General features: G+C 37.8%; 1 protein-coding gene across 14 annotated transcripts in view; it reads left to right on the forward strand.

Moving 5' to 3' along the window:
* PARD3 (par-3 family cell polarity regulator) overlaps positions 1-20,231 on the forward strand; it is a 496,072-nt gene that overhangs the window by 280,104 nt on the left and 195,737 nt on the right. For 12 of the 14 annotated variants that reach the window (XM_038755494.1, XM_038755500.1, XM_038755496.1 and 9 more), the window contains 4 exons: positions 784-875; positions 3,379-3,462; positions 14,559-14,684; positions 16,066-16,448. In XM_038755494.1, coding sequence (XP_038611422.1) covers positions 784-875; positions 3,379-3,462; positions 14,559-14,684; positions 16,066-16,448 — 685 coding nt within the window. Of the gene's footprint in view, positions 1-783; positions 876-3,216; positions 3,229-3,378; positions 3,463-14,558; positions 14,685-16,065; positions 16,449-20,231 lie in introns of all 14 variants that reach the window. The other 2 variants (XM_038755497.1, XM_038755498.1) reach the window with 2 other exon arrangements.

The raw sequence follows: 20,231 nt of genomic DNA on the forward strand, positions 1-20,231 counted from the left end.
GTATTTGTGGAGCAGCTATGATGTGCAGAGCACTGTAGTAATAACTTGGGAAGTACAGTAGAATCAGTAGGCATGATCTCTGCTCTCATGGAGTTTGCTAGTAGGGGAGACTGTCACTAAAACGAATTACAGATAGAAGGAAGTGATGTGGTATATAAGATCTCTGCAGTGATGCTATGGGGATTTGTGAGTACTTAAGTGCTTAGGAGGTGTGGAAGTGCTGCCATGAGGATATAAGCTGGGGAGAATAGAAATTGATCGGGGATAGCCTCCCAGAGGAGATATGATTTCAGAAGTGATTTGAAGACAGGGAGAGCTGTGGTCTATCAGATATGAAGGTGAAAGGATGTTCCAGGCTGGAAGAAGGACATAAACAAGTGGTGGGAAAGATGAGAACGAGGCAAAGTGAATTAATCACTATTAATTAGGATTTTGCAAACTTAAATCATTCAAAAAATAGATTTAATTCCAGTTCCAAACCACCATGTTGAGTCATCTGAAATTTAGAAACAACATTTTCTAAAGAAATATTACAGAAAAATGTGGTGCTTGATTTTAGTTTGATTTTGTTGAATTCAAGAAGGAAAGATGGGGCAATATGCTTTAGCTAGGATGGAGGAGGTCAATCCATTATTACCAATTTTATCATTAAAATCAGCACATTCTAGTTGTGCTTAAATGGAATCCACCTAATCCTACCAGGTAAGTTGGAAATAACAAATGAAATGTGAAAAATGGCACTAGAGATTTTTAAATTTCAGTGTTATTCCCTCCCACCTCCAGGATGAAGATGGGACAGAGGAGGATAACAGCCGTGTTGAACCAGTTGGTCATGCTGACACGGGTTTGGAGAACACCACCAACTTTTCACTAGAGTAAGTTGCTGATCATATCTCTCTGGTATTTATTGAGCACTTATTGTGTGCAGAGCACTCTACTAAACACTTGGTAGAGTACAGTACAGCAGTGTTGGTAGGCTTTCCCAGCCCATCAGGAGCTTATAGTCTAGAGGGGGAGTCAGATATTAAAGTAAATTATGGATACATTACCTAAGTGCTCTGGGGAAAAGGGTGGGGTGATCAAATGCTTAAAGGGTATATGTCAAGTGCTTAGGCGATGCAGAAAAGGAGTGGGAGTAGGGGAAATTGAGGGCTTAGTAGGGGAAGGCCTGTTGTAGGAAATGTGATTTTAATAAGGCTTTGAAGGTGGTGAGAGTGATGGGCTGTCATATATAAAGGGGAAGGGGGGTCTAGACTGAAGGGAGGACATGGCTTAAGGGTCAGCAGCAAGATAGATGAGATCGAGATACAACGAGTAAGGTGGCATTGGAGGAGCGAAGCATTCAGACTGGGTTAAAGTAGGAAATCAGCGGGGTAAGAGAGGAGGGGTTTGAACTGATCAAATGCTCTCAGAGAAGTTTCCCAAGTATTAACTCCATGCTATAGTCACGTTCCCATAAGAGAAGTTGTCATATAGAATTGATCCCTCTCCATGGAGATCCAGGAGAGCTTTACCAGTTTTTTAAGAGTAGCTTTTATTTTTTTTTTAGCATTGCAGATCATTATAGGCACCCAAATGTGTGATTAAATGCAGTAGAAGGGATAAGTAATAGAAAATATGTTTGTGCGTTTCATGCTCTGACAAATGCTATTTTCCATTAATATGAAATAGTAGTTGATTGAAGCCTTTGTGTCATGTGTTAGCTCTTTGTATCTGTTTTGAAGCTGATTCATATGCCAGTATGTTATCATGTTGCCCCTTTTTTATTTATTCATTTATCTTAAGCACATTCCAGTATGTATGTCCTCAACAGAAAATACGTTCAGAGTAGTGCATGTCGTGGTGATTTCCTGAAGCTTTTATTTTGGGCAGGGGAGGATGTTAGTTTGGGGATTTTAGGGGATTAAATGAAATTGCATATTCCTTGTGAGTTGTTTGCTTGCAGGAAGAGAGATGCAACATCTTTACTTTTTCTAAAACTTCTTTTTTCATCTCCCAAGTTTTCTCTCTGCACAGCTTGCCCCTTGCAAATATTTTGGGATATGTTCTGCATATAGTGTGTTCTGAGTAAAAACTGTTGGTGATTAATGAAGACACACTTTCAGAACTACCAGTAGGATGTATCACACTGGGCTGGTCTTAACTATGTAAACTGCAAATGAGAACATTGATATTTTCTTTGCACATTTATGAAAACATAGTGACACTTTAGATTTCAGAGAGGTAAATTAAACAGATTTTTGCTGTCGAGGTTTAATTTCATTTTGTCACATGAAGTTTTGAAATAGAAAATGAAAACAGAAATAGCTTTTTTTATTCCTCATGTTGGGGAATGGGATTCTCCAGTTAATCAAAAATTCTGGCTAACTGTGAGTCCAGACTGTCTAAGGAGGGTGATTTGGTAATTATCAGGAGAGCTAGTGAGAGTGCTTAATAAGAAATAAAATCCTTGCAAAAGCTGTTAGTATGAGGCAAGATTGCAAGGAATGAATATCGGTGGCAAGAGAGCTCTTGAAAGGAGAGTCCTGGCCTCCCTCAGGTATTTGGTACTGCTACACTTGGACCGTTCAGTCAGTACAAAATCTGTTGGTAGAGGGAAAATTGTTTGCTCGTCAGATCAGGAGAGCACAGTGCAGCTTGCCTATCCCATTTTTAGGCAGAGCAACCTGGTTTGGAAGCAAAATGAAACAGGAGTGTATTTCTCTTAGACATCTTATGGCTTTTGAAAACTGAATTTCAAATACGTATAGGTATTGCCATTTAGATGGCAAAAAGTTTCATACGTTCCATCAATCAATAGTTTTTACTGAGCATTTATTGTCTGCAGAGCACTGTACTAAGTGCTTGGGAGAAGGCAGTAGAGTTGGTAGGCAGGATCCCCACACTCAAGGAGCAAGAATTTCAACCAGAGTTTAGTCAATCAGTAAGTAATTCATATTTATTGAGCACCTACTGTGTGCAGAGCACCATACTAAGCTTTTGGGAGAGTACGAAGAACAATAAACAGATACATTCCCTGCCCACAACGAGCGTACAGTCTAGAGGGAGACTAGGAGCGGAGGGAGTTCTAGAATTTAGTAGAACTCCCAAATCAGGCAGTAGTAAATCCAAAACATGCAGTTTTATAATAATTGTTTAGTCCAACTAAAACATTAGTTTACATTTATTTCATTAATGTAGTTATTTCTGATGATTGTTCTCCTTTCATGCCATCAGACTAATATTCAGGTATGTAGCATTTAACGTTGCTTTCATCATCATTGCTAATGTTCTGGAATATATTCGTTTGTGTGTTTGGTGGGTTTTTTTTTGTTTTGTTGGTTTTTTGGTTTGTTTACAGTACATGTTCATGTTCCCTCATTCATCATTGTCTCACAGTGATATGGTAAAGCTCGTAGAAGTCTCCAACGATGGAGGGCCACTGGGAATCCATGTAGTGCCTTTCAGTGCCCGAGGTGGAAGGTAATGTATTGTGTAGGATTTTAATTGAATCATAACTTTAGAGTGTTTTATCTTATTCTTTGCTAAATATGTTGATGTACTTACTAGCTTAACCTGAGATATTTTAGCTTCCTTTTTTAACAGCTGCTTTTACATTCATACTTATTTATTCTGAGAGAAAGCATTGAAGATGAGGGAAAGGTGGGTTACAAGTACATTCATTCAGATAATCAAAACAGTTTTCAATATGCACCCCCCAGACACAGTGCAGGTCTTCCCCTGAAATTGAGATTTGAAATATGCTGAGAGTCCCAGCTGGACCCTAATATCTGTGTCAACGGCATGGAACTGAATAGTTTCAAATCTCTGTAATAAACCACAAATATATAAAATTAGACCGTTGCTTTTTTCAGTGTCAGTAATTATTGAAGCATTGTGGCCTAGTGGAAATAACACAGTCAGAGTACCTCAGTTCTAAACCCAGCTTTGCCACCTGCCTACAGTGTGACTGTGGGCCAGTCACCTTTTTCTGCCTCAGTTTACTCATCTGTAAAATGGAGACTCAATACCTGTTCTCCCTGTCCTCTATACTGTGAGCCCCATGTGGGACAGGGATTGTGTCCAACCTGACTTATGTGAACCTACCCCAGTGCTTAGTATAGTGCTTGGCACATAGCGCTTAACAAGTAATGATCATTATTGCTATTGAAGACTTCTGTTAATCCAGTGTTTAATTGTGTCCCTGAAAGTAGGAAAAATGTCAGTTCTTAAAAACTCAGCTTCCTAAAGTGAGTTATAATTCTGTTTTTCAGTGGAGGATTAATTAGTAAACAGACATGGTAAAGTTTCCATTTTGAAAAAATATGTATAATAGAAGCATGTTCCACATTTCATTAAGCTATTCTTTTTAGATAAGTAGGACTTTATTTTAAATATACTCATTACCTTATCTTAATGTTCAATTATTTTACTGTTCAGTTTTATCAGAGAGGAAGGCTTCTAGCACATTTTTAAACATATAACCAAGGATTTCATGTTGAAGGAATATAATGCTCTTCTAAATCCACCTATTCATTCATAATTCCTGTAAGAGTTGATTAAAGACAAATGTCACTTTCATTAAGTGCTTTTCAGACTTGATGAGTAGATTTTTTCCCACCTTTTATCATAGATTGAAAACTTCTTTTTGATTACTTTTTTAGGGCTCAGTTCCTCAATTGCGCCATTTCTTAATTCTTAATACTGGTGCTGGATTTGAAGGACTTTCCCAAACCATCTTAGTGGGATAAAGTAGAATGCCATGAGTGCCTGACAAATGATTCCTCTTTCTCAGGAGGAATTTATGGCTTCATCCTTTGGGGATATTTCTCCACACTGATACAGAGAAATGAGGCTTAGAAGGACCAGGGCAGCTTTGTAATAACATGCAAAGTGGAATAAAAATATACCTTTGCTTTCTTTTGATCAGAATTTTCTGTCGAAAGGAGGCTATTGTAAGGTAGCATGCCACATCCTTTCTCATATTTCATAATGGGCCAAGTTCATCTTAGAAAACCAAACATTTCACTGACAAACACTGAAGATTTTATTGGAAATTAAGTACCCACTTCGATGTTAGGGGGAATTTATAATACAGAAAACAGAATGTTCATGCCATCTCAAGAGAATTAAATAATTCTTTCATTGATATTATTTTGTTGATTATTTTCAGATGATAGAACAATCATTACAATGAATAACTTCAGCAGCTAAGGAAACTCTCAAAGCATAATAGTATCTTAGAGCTATTTGACTTTAGTCCTTTTTACTTGGACAGCTTTCCCGAAGAAAAGTGAGTGTAGTGGATATCCCTGTAATCCAGGAATGGAGTTAATGCAAGATGAGCATTGTTTTACAGGATTATTTGGTTATTCAAAAGTAGGTCATCTTTTACACCACCTGAAAATGTAGTTTCTTCTCTAGGATACATCTTTAAAAGTTAATGCCTGCTGGCAAAAAATGTTTCCAAAAATCTGTTAGCCCATAAAACTTTCCACTCTCATTCGCACTGAAATATGCTTTGAGAACCAAAACTGATGATATCTGTGGTGCTTATTTAAGGCCAGATCTAATCAACAGACTTATTGAGTATTTCCTGTGTGTAAAACACTGTACTAAGCACTTGGGAGAGTACACTACAACAGTTGGGTAGGCGTGTTCCCTGCCCTCAATGAGCTTACAGTCCAAAGGGAGATACAGACATTCAATCTACATAAATAAAAATATGAATACCTGTTATGTACATAAGTGCTGTTGGGCTGAGAGTGGGGTGAATGTCAACATCAGTCAAACTCTAAATGATCAATATAACAGGCCTAACCTGAGTGAACAATCTGTAGAGCACATATATTTTTTTCCAAAATGCTTTCATATTTTATCCTCACACCATTCTTTCCAAGTGGAGAGAAGCATCATTTTAAAGATAAGGAAACTGAAGCACAGAGAGGTTAAGTGGTATTCCCATGTTCAGACAGCAGGCCAGGGGAAGATCTGAGACTAGAATCTAGGTCTGATGCAGGCTCATACTCTTTCCAATAGACCATGTAGCTTCACATGGCAAAAAATGCATTTTAGCCAGTAGACTCATTTCCTCCTTACCAAGCCTTTGACCAGTATTGCCATCAAGTAGAGTTAAGTGTCATTTTTGCCTGGTGCTGTTCAGAAACATAACAGATTTGGAGCTGCTGAATTAGGACACTGAAATCCTTAAACTGCAGAAATCTTCCCTGGATAATCAAGAATGACTGTAACCATCGGGGAATGATACAGTACAGTTAGCAAATGCTCACTTAAAAGGTTCCTTAATAATGTACTTTTTATAATATATATTTTTAAATCCTCTCTATATATTTATAACTTCCCATTAAACAACCAAGACCTTTTATTTAAATACAGTTACGTTGGCTGGTCCTTTCAAAAATATCTTGGGAAAAATGTATTCCCTTGTAGAGCAAATTTAGACCATCATGTATTCTTATGAAGAGAAATAGAAGTGAACATCATTTTGAAAGGGCTAGGAGATAAAAAAATATTTACTTTCATTGCCAAGTTTTTAAGGTTTCAGGGGCATTGTGTGGGTCATTAATTGTTAGGAGCATAAACTATAAATTGGCTATTTGGAGAAGTGATCATTGTTTAGTTAAGTGGAGAAAAATGACATTGCTATTTTGTTACACAATGTTCCCAAAGATTTGATATATGGTTGACATATTAAGGCTATGTCTTGAAATAATTGGCTAAAAATATGTAGTTTGGGAAGTTTTTTGGCCACTCTTCCTTCAGTAGATTTATTTTCTTTCTTCCATGGGAAAAATATAACCCTGGGTAAGTGACTCTGATTCCTGAGAAAAAGTGTTTGGCAGGGGATATAGTGAGCATGAAGAGCTTCTGAGGCTTTTAAAACACAGAAGAAGCTCCAAAGGAACAACCCTTTAGACTATCCGACCTCCAGTCCATTTAATTACTTGCAGATTTTCTGAAAGTACAGTAGAAGCTACTGAATAATTGCATCTTCCTTCAGATGTTGTGAACAGAATTTTCATTCCTTTAGTAGACTGCCCTGAATACTTGCATGAATCTATGATATGGTTTGGAACTCCCCTAGAATATGTGGCCCTGATTTTTGTGCTACATAGCAAGAGAAGTATGAACTTGAATTTGTGACTGTTACTATAGTCAAAGTGGAATGAATGTTTTCAATTTTTCATTAATTGGTAGTTACAATGTATACATCAATGAGTGCTTTGTATTCAAGATATTGAATAAGTACCTTTTATTTCCTCTCTGAAGAAATCATATGATCTCTACGGACCTTTCTGTAAAACTGGGCTAGTTGGTATTGATTGAGCACTTACTATGTGAAAAGCAGTGTACTAAGTGCTGGGGAAGAGTTCAGTGAAAGTTAAACCATGCATAGGCCATGGCCCTCAGGGAGCTCACGTTCTTAAAACGGGGCATCAGATTGAATACAGAAAAACAAATCTGTACGTATTTTCAGTGGTTCTTGCATAATTTTTCATTCTACAGTGTTCATCTATTTCAGTGAAATTTTCAGTATAGGCTTTTCCTTTCACTCGAAAATAAATTAAAAAATGATTAGAATGCAAGGCGAGAGAGTGGGTTTCCTCCAAGAGACACCTAGTTGTAGCCAATAATTTGCATTAGCTGGGCCCTCCCTTTTTTAAATTGGGACCCAGTTCATTAATGGGAAATTAAGTTATTCATTCAGTTGAATTTATTGAGCGCTAACTGTATGCAAAGCACTGTACTAAGCACTTGGGAGAGTACAGTGTAACAGTAAATGGGCACATCCCCTGCCCACAACGAATGGATCTTTGGATATTTTTCAGCCTTTGCCCCTGGTTATTTTCTTCTCTGTCACACCCCTTTGCAGGCACACACATTAGATCCAGGACTACCTCACGGCTAGAGTTCAAAATTTCCCTCCAGTAATGCTCCTCTTCCTCTTCCTTCTAGTCTAGCATTGAAGCTGTTTTGAAGGATTGTAACTTAATCAAGTAGAAGAGAGGAGGGTGTTCTAAGCAGAACAAATTGTTTGTGAACAGGCTTGGGGGCAAGAACAGCAAATGTGGAGAACCATGTGATGATTAATTATAATGATAAGCACTTAAAGTATACTAAGCACTTGAGAAGATACAAATAATCTGATCACAGTTCTCCAGTCCTACAATAGGATTCACAATCTGTGACACAGTGAGAACAAGTGCCTTATCCCCATTTTACAAGTGAGGAAATTGAGTTGAGTGGAGGTTGTACTTCCCCAAGATCCCACAGCAGGCCAATGACAGAGCTAGGATCAGACAACAAAACAAAATGAAAAAAGTAAACAGGCATCCATAGCGTCAACATAAATAAATAGTCTCTTCCCCCCCACCCCACCATACCCCTCCTATGCTATCTCTTCTAAGTCAAACTGCATGAAATAGGATGTAGCCTGAAAAAAATGAGTACTTAGGAAAAGGAGAACCAATTGGTGGAGTGCTTCATATCCAAGGCCAAGAGTTTTCATTTATTTCAAATGGCCCTAGGCCAATCAAAAGGGCCAGTTCCTTTGGAACCCAGGGAGTGGGCCACTAATGTAAAATCAGGCTTCAGCTCTGAAGTTTGCAGAAATGAAGTCCTGCAGAGTGTCTGAGTTTGAACTAGATTCCCAACACACATGCCTATAGTTTGTATCTGTTTCTGAGCTACTCCTGCATACCAGAGAAGCAGCGTGGCTCAGTGGAAAGAGCCCGGGCTTTGGAGTCAGCGGTTGTGGGTGCGAGTCCCGGATCCGCCAACTGTCAACTGTGTGACTTTGGGCAAGTCACTTCACTTCTCTGGGCCTCAATTGCCTCATCTGTAAAATGGGGATGAAAACTGTGAGGCCCTCCGTGGGACAACATGATCACCTTGTAACCTCCCCAGCGCTTAGAACACTGCTTTGCACATAGTAAGCCCTTAACAAATACCATTATCATCATTATTATTATTATTATTATTATTATTATTATTATTATTATTATACCATCAACCTGTTCCCATAGTTGTGAAGAAAGTCAGTTTACACAGTCCGTCCATAGCCTTGGTATGGGTACTCACAGGTTGGATTAGGTGTCTACTTCAGGCTCACCAGAAATTCCAGTAATGTGTCATATTTGGCATCAGATTTGCAAAAATGAGAAGCAGCATAGCCTAGTGGAAAGAACACGGGCCTGGGGGATCTGGATTCTAATCCCGGTTTGGCCACTTGCCTGCTGTGTGACCTCAGGCAATCACGTAATTTCTCTGTGCCTCAGTTATCTCACCTGTAAAATGGGAATTATGTGCATGAGTCCTATGTAGGGCAGGGACTGTGTCCTACCTGGATTATCTTGTATCTACCCCAGCATTTAGTATAGTGCCTGGTAGTAAGTGCTTTTAAATACCATTTTTTAAAAAGTGAACTCTTGGAACCAAATCAGTCCAGTAGCACTGAAGTTAAACTCATCCCAGTGGCTTCAGCTTCACAGGGTGGGACATAAAAGTGAACAAATGAAAAGTAGAGATACTCCCAGTTTTCCTGTAACATGGATGTTGTGGGCTTACAGGACCCCACACTAAGGAACATTAGCATTCTTGTACTTACTGGGTCCAACAGAACTGTTTCTTCTGATATCATGTTTCATAGGCTCCAGCCAGGATTATGTTGCTGGAAGAATGTTCCCTAATTCTGCAGTTCATTTTAACCTAAATATACAGCAGAAACACATAGTTTGGCAGAACTGAATATTCTCAAACAAGCTGTTTGAGCCAAAGTGTGGCATAAAAGCAAGGGTATCAGAGAAAATGTTTAAGTATGTGACAACGTACAGCATCAGATAATTGCATCATCACAACTGAATGTAGGACAACAGTTAATCAATAGTATTTATGAAATACTTCATTCATTCATTGTATTTATTGAGGGCTTACTGTGTGCAGAGCACTGTACTAAATCCTTGGAAAGTGCAATTCAGCAACAGAGACAATGTCTACCCAACAACGGGCTCACAGTGTAGAAGGGGGGAGACAGACAACAAAACAAAATGAAAAAAGTAAACAGGCATCAATAGCATCAACATAAATAATTAGAATTATAGGTACACACATATCATTAATAAAATTAATAGAATAATAAATATGTACATATATACACAAGTGCTGTGGGGCGGGGAGGGGAGTAGAACACAGGGAAGGAGTAGGGGTGATGGGGAGGGGAGGAGGAGCAGAGCCCTTGAGAGGGTACAGTAGCATTGGCAGACAGGATCCCCGCCCTCAAGAAACTTACAGTCTAGCATGGCAAGCAGACAATAAAATAATTGACAGGTGGGGGGAAGCCACGGAGTTAAAAAGTATGTAATACTGATAATTGTGGATTTGTTAAGTGCTTACTAGGTGCCAAGCATGTACTAAATACAGGATAATCACACCAGACACCCTCTCATTACCACATAAGGACCACCCAGTCTAAAGGGGAGGAATGCAGTTTTTGAATTCCCATTTTACATATGAGAAAATTGAGGCACAGAAAAAGTAAGTTAACTTGCCTAAGTCACACAGCAGGCAATTGGCAAAGCCAGGATTAGAACCCAGGTCTTTGGGTCACCAGACCCGTACCCTTTCCGCAAGACTACCCCACCCACTGGTAACTTTGTCAGTCACATCATCTTCAAATATTAAGAGCAACTATATAAATACATATGCACACACGTTCATTCATTCATTCAATCGTATTTATTGAGCACTTACTGTGTGCAGAGCACTGTACTGAGCGCTTGGGAAGTACAAGTTGGCAACATATAGAGACGGTCCCTACCCAGCAGTGGGCTCACAGTCTAGAAGAGGGAAACAGAGAACAAAAGAAAACATATTAACAAAGTAAAATGAGTAGAATATCAAAAAATATGCGTATGAGACAGCTAAGTACTAGCCACTGTTTTAACTTTGCCTCCTCTTAAACTGCAAGAGACCTAACTTTTCTGGCTTCAGTTGCTAGAATTCTCAATTGGGTCTGAGCTTGCTTTCTTCTCCCATTTCCTGAATGATTGGTTGTTTCTATAAACTACCACTTATTTTTTGCTTAAAATCCCTCTATAGTTATAGTAATTGCCATATGTATCAGTGATACATTCATTAGTGGTCAGATTGAGCTACTTACTCAGGGTCTATGTGTGAAATGTTCTGTGAAATGGGGACTCATTTTTGAATCACATTCTAAAACATCACTCTTATGTTTTTACTGCATTTGTGGTGTTTACTCTGTGTCAGCCTTTATTAAGATAAATTGTGATCATTTCCATGCAGCTGGGTGGCAGTTGTGGCGGGTTTACATTATTAAAAGAAAACTCAGACTAACTCAACTAATTTAGATGTCAATAAAACATTTGGTACTTATTTCAGTTTTATCAGTGGTTGTAGTACTTAGAATTGAAATGTTAACATGTGTGACTGGGCTTATTTTAATTAAGTGCATAATTAGGTTAATGAACCTTGTAAAAAAATGTAGTGGTATAAGCATTAATATAATCTAAGCAGTTAAATTTCTAATTATGCCTCCAAACTTGTGGAAAGATTTGTTTTGGAAGCTAGAAGTATATGCTTACACACTCAAACGCGTACACACACACTCCAATTTAAATATTGCTCATGAACTAATGGAACTTGCTTTTGGGCGGAAAATTGCTCATATATTTAAAGTGTATCATTTTATAAATATTAAGCAAAACTAACATGCCTGGGAAGGTTTTTTAAACTCAAATAAAAAAAAAATTCAGACCATTTTAAGCTACCAATCGGTCTTTGAAGGACATCTCAAATGTCTGTTTTCCCAGGCCATCTTGACTGTTGGGGAAACATGAGAGTAGGGAAGTAGACTTAGGCTCCCTTTCTCATTGGTTTCTCCCAGCTCCATCAATTGTCAGCTGTGTGACTTTGGACAAGTCACTTAACCTCTATGCCTCAATTACCTCATCTGTAAAATGGGGATTAAGACTGTGGGCCCCACGTGGGACAACCTGATCACCTTATATCCTCTCCAGTGCTTAGAACAGTGCTTTGCACATAGTAAGCGCTTAACAAATGCCATCATTACTATTATTATTATCACTGGAAATGCTTGTATTTTTCTCTACAGTGTATTGGGGTTGATTTTTAACCTCATTTTTCTGATGAGGAAATAACAGTAGTACTTCATTGTGAAAGGTCATTGTTCCGATTTTTAAAAAATAGAATTCACTCAAGATCCCTATCAAGAATGATGTTTGTAATTCTTGTTTTGGGGAGGAAAATCTAAGTGCCTGTATTAAGGCCAGCAGCTTGGAGCCCAGTAGCCATCACTAAAGAACGATTTGGGCATAGTAACACTTTGAACAGTAGTAATCTTGAAACTTCTTACATGGCGCCCCGATTCAACTTTGACATCTACAGTGCAGTTGACGCACCTCTGTCTCTCTCAGCCATTGGAGAGGTATGGCTCTGCCATTGCTGTTAGACACCATGTTGTTTAAGACTTTGAGCGAATACATGCCGATCAATCCCATTAGAAATTGGGTAAAAAGTGGGATTTTAATGAATGCCAGATGTAGTTAGTATTCTTTCTAAGTAAATAAATTTAATCGAACTTTTAATGGGGGTAAATGTAACTTTGACAGGTAATTTATTTCTGGTTTATATTACTTTACCAGAAGTTAGGATTAAAAATGCCTTTTGCCAGATAAGAGGCCTGGTGTGTTTTGTTGTAAGAAAGACGAATCATGCAGAAAATAAAATAAATCCTGCTTTTAACTCTAGATAATTATGTTGGAATTGATGCGGGTAATATGATCAGACCCAGAAAAACGTAGGGTAATAATAACAAATAAGGAACTATGTAATTAAAGGATATAAATTTGTTAATGTTTCCTGTTGACATTTCAAACCTTAAGAGTAGTTCTTTTTAAGAATATGATGTCACCATAACATTCAAGTGCTTGCTTGTACTGGTGTATATAAGCGTCTAGGAAATACAATCCTGAGTATCATGTGGCTGATATGTAAATATTCATTGACTGAGTTAAACCTGGTTTACAAAGAATATGAAGATGCTTTGACATGACATGGTTCAAACAAAATAGAACCAGGAACGCTTGAACTACCTTTGAACATCTATATATTAAAGGTAAATTTTAGTGTAAGCTGTATTGATCACCAAAATTAGGAATACATTCATCAAGTGTACCCCTCAAGAAAGGTGCATATTAATCAAGGCACTGCAAAGAGTCTTTTGTAAATTTTCAGGTTCCATGAATGACTTGATAAATAGATTGAAAATAATAATTCATGTTCCATCCTCCTCACAGCTCACAACTCTGAGTTCAATCATTCACATTCATTGAGTGCTTACCATGTACAGAGCACTGTACTAAGCACTTGGGAGAGTACAGTACAACAGAGTTGGTAGACACGAGTTCCCTGCCTACAGTCAGTTTACAGTCTAGTGGGTTGGGTAATTCAACCGTTGGGTAATCTTCAGTTTTGACTCTATTGCAGTCTCTTCATGTTCAAATGCAGCTGATGATACCAGCTATCGACATGGGGAAGGAATTCAGATTTAATACTATCAAGTCCTTTGTAATGGGAAGCCACCGCAGACAGTAGAGCAACTTTTATTGAGGCCCCACTTCAGTTTAACAGTGGTGTTTATTGAGTACTTTTGTGTGCAGAGCACTGCACTAAGTACTTGGGAAAGTACATTACAATTGATTAATTATAAATCCTGCCTTCCCACAAGGAATTTATGGACTAGGAGGAGCTTACAGACTAGTGCACTTGAACTGTGCGTTTGGGCAGCTCAGATTAATGAATTACATGTTCCCTGCCCACAAGGAGCTTATACGTTGAGGGAGACTAACCTAAAAATATTTACAACTAGAGTGATCAAAAGAAGTGCATGGACACTGAGGATTGATGTAAAGATGATCATAAATACTAGACTTGGCTGGTGAAATTATATGGCTCGGTGTCCAAAGATGTTTTCCAGGTACTTTTCAGAAACATTCAACCAGTAAATGTTGGTTTAGTTAAGTTTCCATGACTCGAGAACTTTGCTGTTATAAACTAGAGGTCCCCGAGTCCTGTTTTACTTGGTTTGCTTTATCCATCCTTTCTTCCTCCCCAAAAAGATGGAGCTTGCCTTCTCAGCGGACGCCAGTTGGCTTAAATGACAAATCCATGCTACTCGCAGGTTCCATACTGCAACAGTCACTAAGCCATCAGACTAGCTCTGCTTGAAGTAATTGTAAAAGTAGACAGTTGTCTACCATGTATTAAAGGAAAGTTATATACTGACAAACCAAAAAATGATGTCTTGTTGGAGAGAAAGTACAAGCTAATTCTGGTTTAGAATGTTGATATCCTACTCCTTAAAGGGTACGTGGTATTTTAATTTTGCCATGTTCTAGCAGTGGTTTAAGACATTACTTTTTGTATTAGCAAAATGTTATGGTAGCGTATTAAATCACTAGGATATTGTGGACCAAGGAAATATAATATGTAGAATCATTCATTTCTTAATGTTCCAGAACCTTGGGGTTATTAGTAAAACGACTGGAGAAAGGCGGTAAAGCTGAGCAAGAAAATCTTTTTCACGAGAATGATTGCATTGTCAGGATTAATGATGGAGACCTTCGCAACAGAAGATTTGAACAGTAAGTCTGTGTACCCTATAATATTATACCTTTTCATGCTTTAAACAAGCACTACACAATGCAGTCATTTGAAAGATTTGAAACAAAATGTCTGTATTATCTCTATTCAGTGGAGAGATGGAGTGTATTCCTGTCATTATCTCCAAGCAGTGAAGACTTATAGTGCATTCTCGGCCATTACCTTGTCTTTTAAAATTTTAATTAGTCAAATTACTGTACAATTACCACTAAAACATATGTAAAATGTCCATCCTTTGATAGGGCTCATTTCTTAAACACTATGGGCCCGATTTATTACAGCACACTCCTACTTTCATCTTTGAGTCAGTGTTGCTGTTCACTGAATCTCCGGTTTTCCCCGTGAAATTTTGTAATTTTGAAGAAAGCAGTTCTCAAAAAGCAGTTTTCTTCAAACCTAGAATAAGCCCAAATTATCCACCCTGGGGTTCCCCCCACCTCAAAATCCACCCCCGTCCAGAAAAGCCCCTCAACAGTTGTCTCAACAGAAACATGTTTGTGTAACAGAGGTGATGGAAAAGTGGTGAGGTAAAATTTTTCAGTAATTTTGGTCTTGGTATCTAGTTGGCAGGAAGTGATGATCTTGAAAGGGAATTGGTAGGGGTCTTCACTGATAGGTTCCTTAAATTTTTCCTCCCTTCTCCAGCTTGCCAATCAGGGGACCTAGGGAGAAAGGAGGTGGATCCCCATCCTGAAGAAAATTTTACTTAGGGGCCGCGAATGAAGAGCTAAAATGTAAATTGCTTTATTGTTACTGTCCTGCTGCCGGTGTGGAACCAAATACTCACTAAATTATGGATTTTGCCATAGCCTTATAACGTATTTTAAATGCGCTAAATATTCCAGGCAGAGTTTACTAAGAGTGGATAAAGAAGAAACTTAGTTGAAGGTGATGATTGTGAAAAATGTCTTAAGTAAATGGATGAGGTTGTATTTCTTTGACCAAAACCGCTAAGTAGGAATTTCATTTTCTCTGAAAATGATATTTAAGCACGTATTAGGAAGTTCTCGACTGCATAAATTATTTAATTTCTTTTAACATTATCCTTTTAATGCCTATCCTGCCAGTTCAGTGGCCTACATAATGATGCTAATTGTTTCATGTGGCTGGCAATAAGGTAGCATTCACACCTGCTTGTGGTTAATTTTGCCACTTTGACCCTGAACTTCTAATTGAAGATGCTTCTCTACTCTGAGAAAATTTAAGGTTGATTGATAAAGAAGGTATCGGGTTTTTAGTTTTTGTTTGAATCTCAGCTGTCTGTCAGGTCTTATGGCTTAATTAGTATCCATAATTATGCTTATAATGTCTTGTAGTCTGCCAGTCTTAATTTGCTAATTTTCTATTCATTTTGAAACCTAGAGCACAACATATGTTCCGCCAAGCCATGCGTACACCCATCATTTGGTTCCATGTGGTTCCTGCAGCAAATAAAGAACAGTATGAACAACTATCCCAAAGTGAAAAGAACAATTACTATGCCAACCGATTCAACCCTGACACCCAGTATATTGACAACAAGAGTGTTAACAGTGCAGGATTCCATGCCCTACAAAGAATACCCAGGCTGAATAATCAAGCTGAGCAAACAGACTCTTACTCACAACTACCTCACAGTGCGAACTTATCAGGAAAATTGCCATCAGCCCTGGCTCCGGCGCAACAAAATGTCCTAAATGCAAATCCAAACAGTGGTTATAGCACCAAAAAGATAGGGAAGAGACTCAGTATCCAGCTTAAAAAAGGTAAGTTGTTGTTTTGTGTAAGCATGTAAGAACAAGTTTTATATTTGCTATTTAAATGTGGGCCCATGCCAGAAGGGAACACCAATTTATGTGAAGGAGAATGTTTTGACAGAGTGAAAGTAAATATATATGTATCTTTGGGGAAAAGTTTCTGCCATTCACAAACTGTTTTTCCCTACTATGTGCTGGGGTTGATTTTTAACCTCATTCTTTTCATGAGGAAACAATAACAATCGTACTTTATTACAGAAGATCATCTTGCAGATTAAAAAAATATAATTCACTCAAGATCCCTATCAAGAATGATGTTGGTACTCCTGGTTTCTAGAAGGAAAATCTAAGACCCATGGAGGTTATGTGGCTTGTCCAAGGTCACCTGATAGTTCATTGCTGATGCTGAGAATAAAATCCAGATTTCCTGATTTCTAGACTAGGATTCAATCTATAGAAATGTTTACCTTGTATAGCCTGTGAGAGAACAATGAATTCACTTTCTCTGGCTCACTTTGTGGCTCACTTTGTGAGCCAGTGGGAGGGAATACTTAAGCAAAGTCTTCCGTTGTAAACAAATGATAATAATAATAATAATAATAATAATAATAATGGCATTTGTTAAGCGCTTACTATGTGCAAAGCACTGTTCTAAGTGCTGGGGAGGATACAAGGTAAGCGGGTTGTCCCACATGGGGCTCACAGTCTGCATCCCCATTTTATAGATGAGGTAACAGGCTCAGAGAAATTAAGTGACTTGCCCAAGGTCACACAGCAGACATGTGGCAGAGCCGGGATTCGAACCCATGACCTCTGACTCCAAAGCCCATGATCCTTCCACTGAGCCACGCTGCTAGGTTGAAAACTTTTCAACTTTCCAATCAAGATCCACTGACATCCTGGTATATGTGAAAATATACTTTGTTAATGGAAGTGACTTTTTGTTTCTTAGTAATACAAGTGAATATTGAATTTTTCTCATTTTAAAATTATATGTAGAGCCGAGATTTGCAAAGCCTTTCATATTTGGAACAACTATTTTCCTTTCATAAGCACATTTTCTTTCAGTGAACTTCACATGAACTACCAGACTGCTTCTTTCTGGTTACTGAATTTTCAGCTCTATGAACCTGGTTGACATAAGCTCTAGTTGACAGCTTGCTGCTGTTGATGATTCTTCTTCAAAAATACCCAAGGGCACTACCCTGTTTGGAGGCCTTCCAGTTACTGGTTTAATGAAGAACAAAAGTGGCCCCAAATCATGAATCCCGGGTTTGTTTTTTTGTTTTTGTTTTTTTTTAAAGGATGGGCAAAGCAAAATTTAGTAAAGTGGTTGGTGAACCCCATCTTAAGCAGAGTCACGGCTCCCATCATTTAGAGCAAAAGTTCCCTCCTTTTCTGAGTTGGCTGCTGTTACTATACTACAGAATGTGCAGGGTTGGGTTGCTGGTCTTCTAAAATAAGGGACCCTTAAGCAAATGAGGATCTTGTTGATTAAGAAAACAGACAAACCGAAAACCTCAACTTTGAACTAATTTCACAATGAAAATGATACTGTCACTTTTCTAACATTATGTGGTTTTTACTGGCAGAAACCTTCAGTGAATTCAACTCCAAAATAATTATTTTAAAAGCCGTTGAGAAATTAATTTAATTGAAATGGAGTCTTCTTTGAGAACAGATTAAAAAAATGTACATGTAGTGTAAAGTTTTATCAATGAAACATAACATAAAAGCATTATTAAAATCATTATGTAAAAGGAATAAACAGGAAGAATCTTTCCTTCTACCCTTTTCTGCAATTTGTTTAATATAAACTCAATAAAGCCTTGCCTCCCCATCTCAATTTTCATTTGATTACTGTGAGAATGTGCATGTGGAGCAACAAATGAAGCAAAGCGCTTAAGTATACCCCCAAGTAGTTTATTATAAATATGAGTAGAATGGGAATGTTGATTGTCTTTGATTATTTCTAATGAAGGATCTTGTAATAATAGGGGCTTTATAGAAGCCCAACAAATGCATTTTCATTGAAGCTAACAGACAGTGGTTTTTTCTTCAATTATCGTCATTAGGTTTTAAAAAAAAAACCTTCTTATGGTGCATTAAAGCATAAAATAAGTAAGACCAAATTCAAAATCATATTCTGAGAAAGTGTTATTTTTGTATCAGGAAATCATCTGTGAGGATTGTCAGATGAAAAGGAAAACCTCCTTCATTATATTGCTTCTCTTTGACATATTTTTTGAACTATGTCACAAAATGACAAAATAGGTTAGGCCTGAAGTACTTGCTTCCATAATTATGATTTCTTAATATTTATTGCCATTTTGGCATTTTCAAATACCCTGATCTTTCATAGGAATTATCTTTTTAATAAAGTCAGAAGAGAAGGTCAGTAATATGTTTCAGTCAGTGCAGGATGTTTGTTGGCTTTTCTAAATGAAAATTGATATCTATTTATCTTTCCTTTAAAGGTCATTGCCTGAACTTTTAGCATACAGATTTAGGGGTTATTGTTGATATTTTAATAGTATTGAGACTCACACTGCAGTCCGACTTTGTAGTTCATACAAATTAAGATAGCAAAAGTCAGGGCAGATTGATTTTTTAAAAAATTCAACTATTCTATTGAGAAGTTGTTGCGGGGGGCAGGGAGAGGCATTAAGTGCAGATATACCTAAAAATGACAAGTAAATTTTTGAGAATAAGGCTCAATAATAATAATGTACATCATTCACTATGCCCTGCTTGTTCAACAGTGATTGCTAAGATATTTAAATGATGACTCAATTTAGACCAATATTAATGTAAGGAAATCTATTTACCTATTTTCCAGTAGATTAGTTTTTTTGGGTGTAATGATTTATTCCAAATGTATTAAATGAAACATTAAAAGTCCTCTGGTAACAACCATCAGAAAACTAGCTGACATACAATTTCCCCATCTCTGTGCTACTACATATACCTTCCTGTTCTCCTCCTTCCCAAAGAACATTCCTTTCATTCTTCAAATTTCTCCTCTCCTCCGCAAGACCTGTCCAAATTGACTTTATCTGGCTCCTGTCACTCCAGACACTGCAGTTACCTTCCTCTCCCCCTCCTCCCCATCCCCCTGGCCTTACCTCCTTCACCTCCCCACAGCACCTGTATATATATATTTATTTATTACTCTATTTTACTTGTACATATTTATTCTATTTATTTTATTTTGTTAATATGTTTTGTTTTGTTGCTTGTCTCCCCCTTCTAGACTGTGAGCCCGCTGTTGGGTAGGGACCATCTCTATATGTTGCACTGTGAGCCCGCTGTTGGGTAGGGACCATCTCTATATGTTGCCAACTTGTACTTCCAAAGCGCTTAGTACAGTGCTCTGCACACAGTAAGCGCTCAATAAATACAATTGAATGAATGAATGAATGTAAAGCTCTGTAAATATGTGTATTTGCTTCTGTCCTTCATAATCTTAGTACCTCTTATGAGCATATTGACTTCTGTTTGTTTATGTTTCTGTTTTTGTGCTTGGATATTTTCTCTTGATAGGCTTCTTTAGGGCAAGACTTTGACTTTGGGCCCTCCATGACATACAGTGTGTTACAGGTACATTACTACAAATGCTGGACATGCTGGATGAATCTAGTCAAATGATTATTACAAGTGTTAAAGTATTAGATAGTTTGCAAATCATTGTGAAAATAAAGGCTGCAATGCCAACACCTTTTTTTTTGAGATAGTAATATTGCCAGAAGTGAAGCTCTTCTTGCTAAGCAATAAAACCATTGTTTAGAAAAT

This window comes from Tachyglossus aculeatus, chromosome 13, assembly GCF_015852505.1.
Source record: "Tachyglossus aculeatus isolate mTacAcu1 chromosome 13, mTacAcu1.pri, whole genome shotgun sequence".
Lineage (NCBI taxonomy): Eukaryota > Metazoa > Chordata > Mammalia > Monotremata > Tachyglossidae > Tachyglossus > Tachyglossus aculeatus.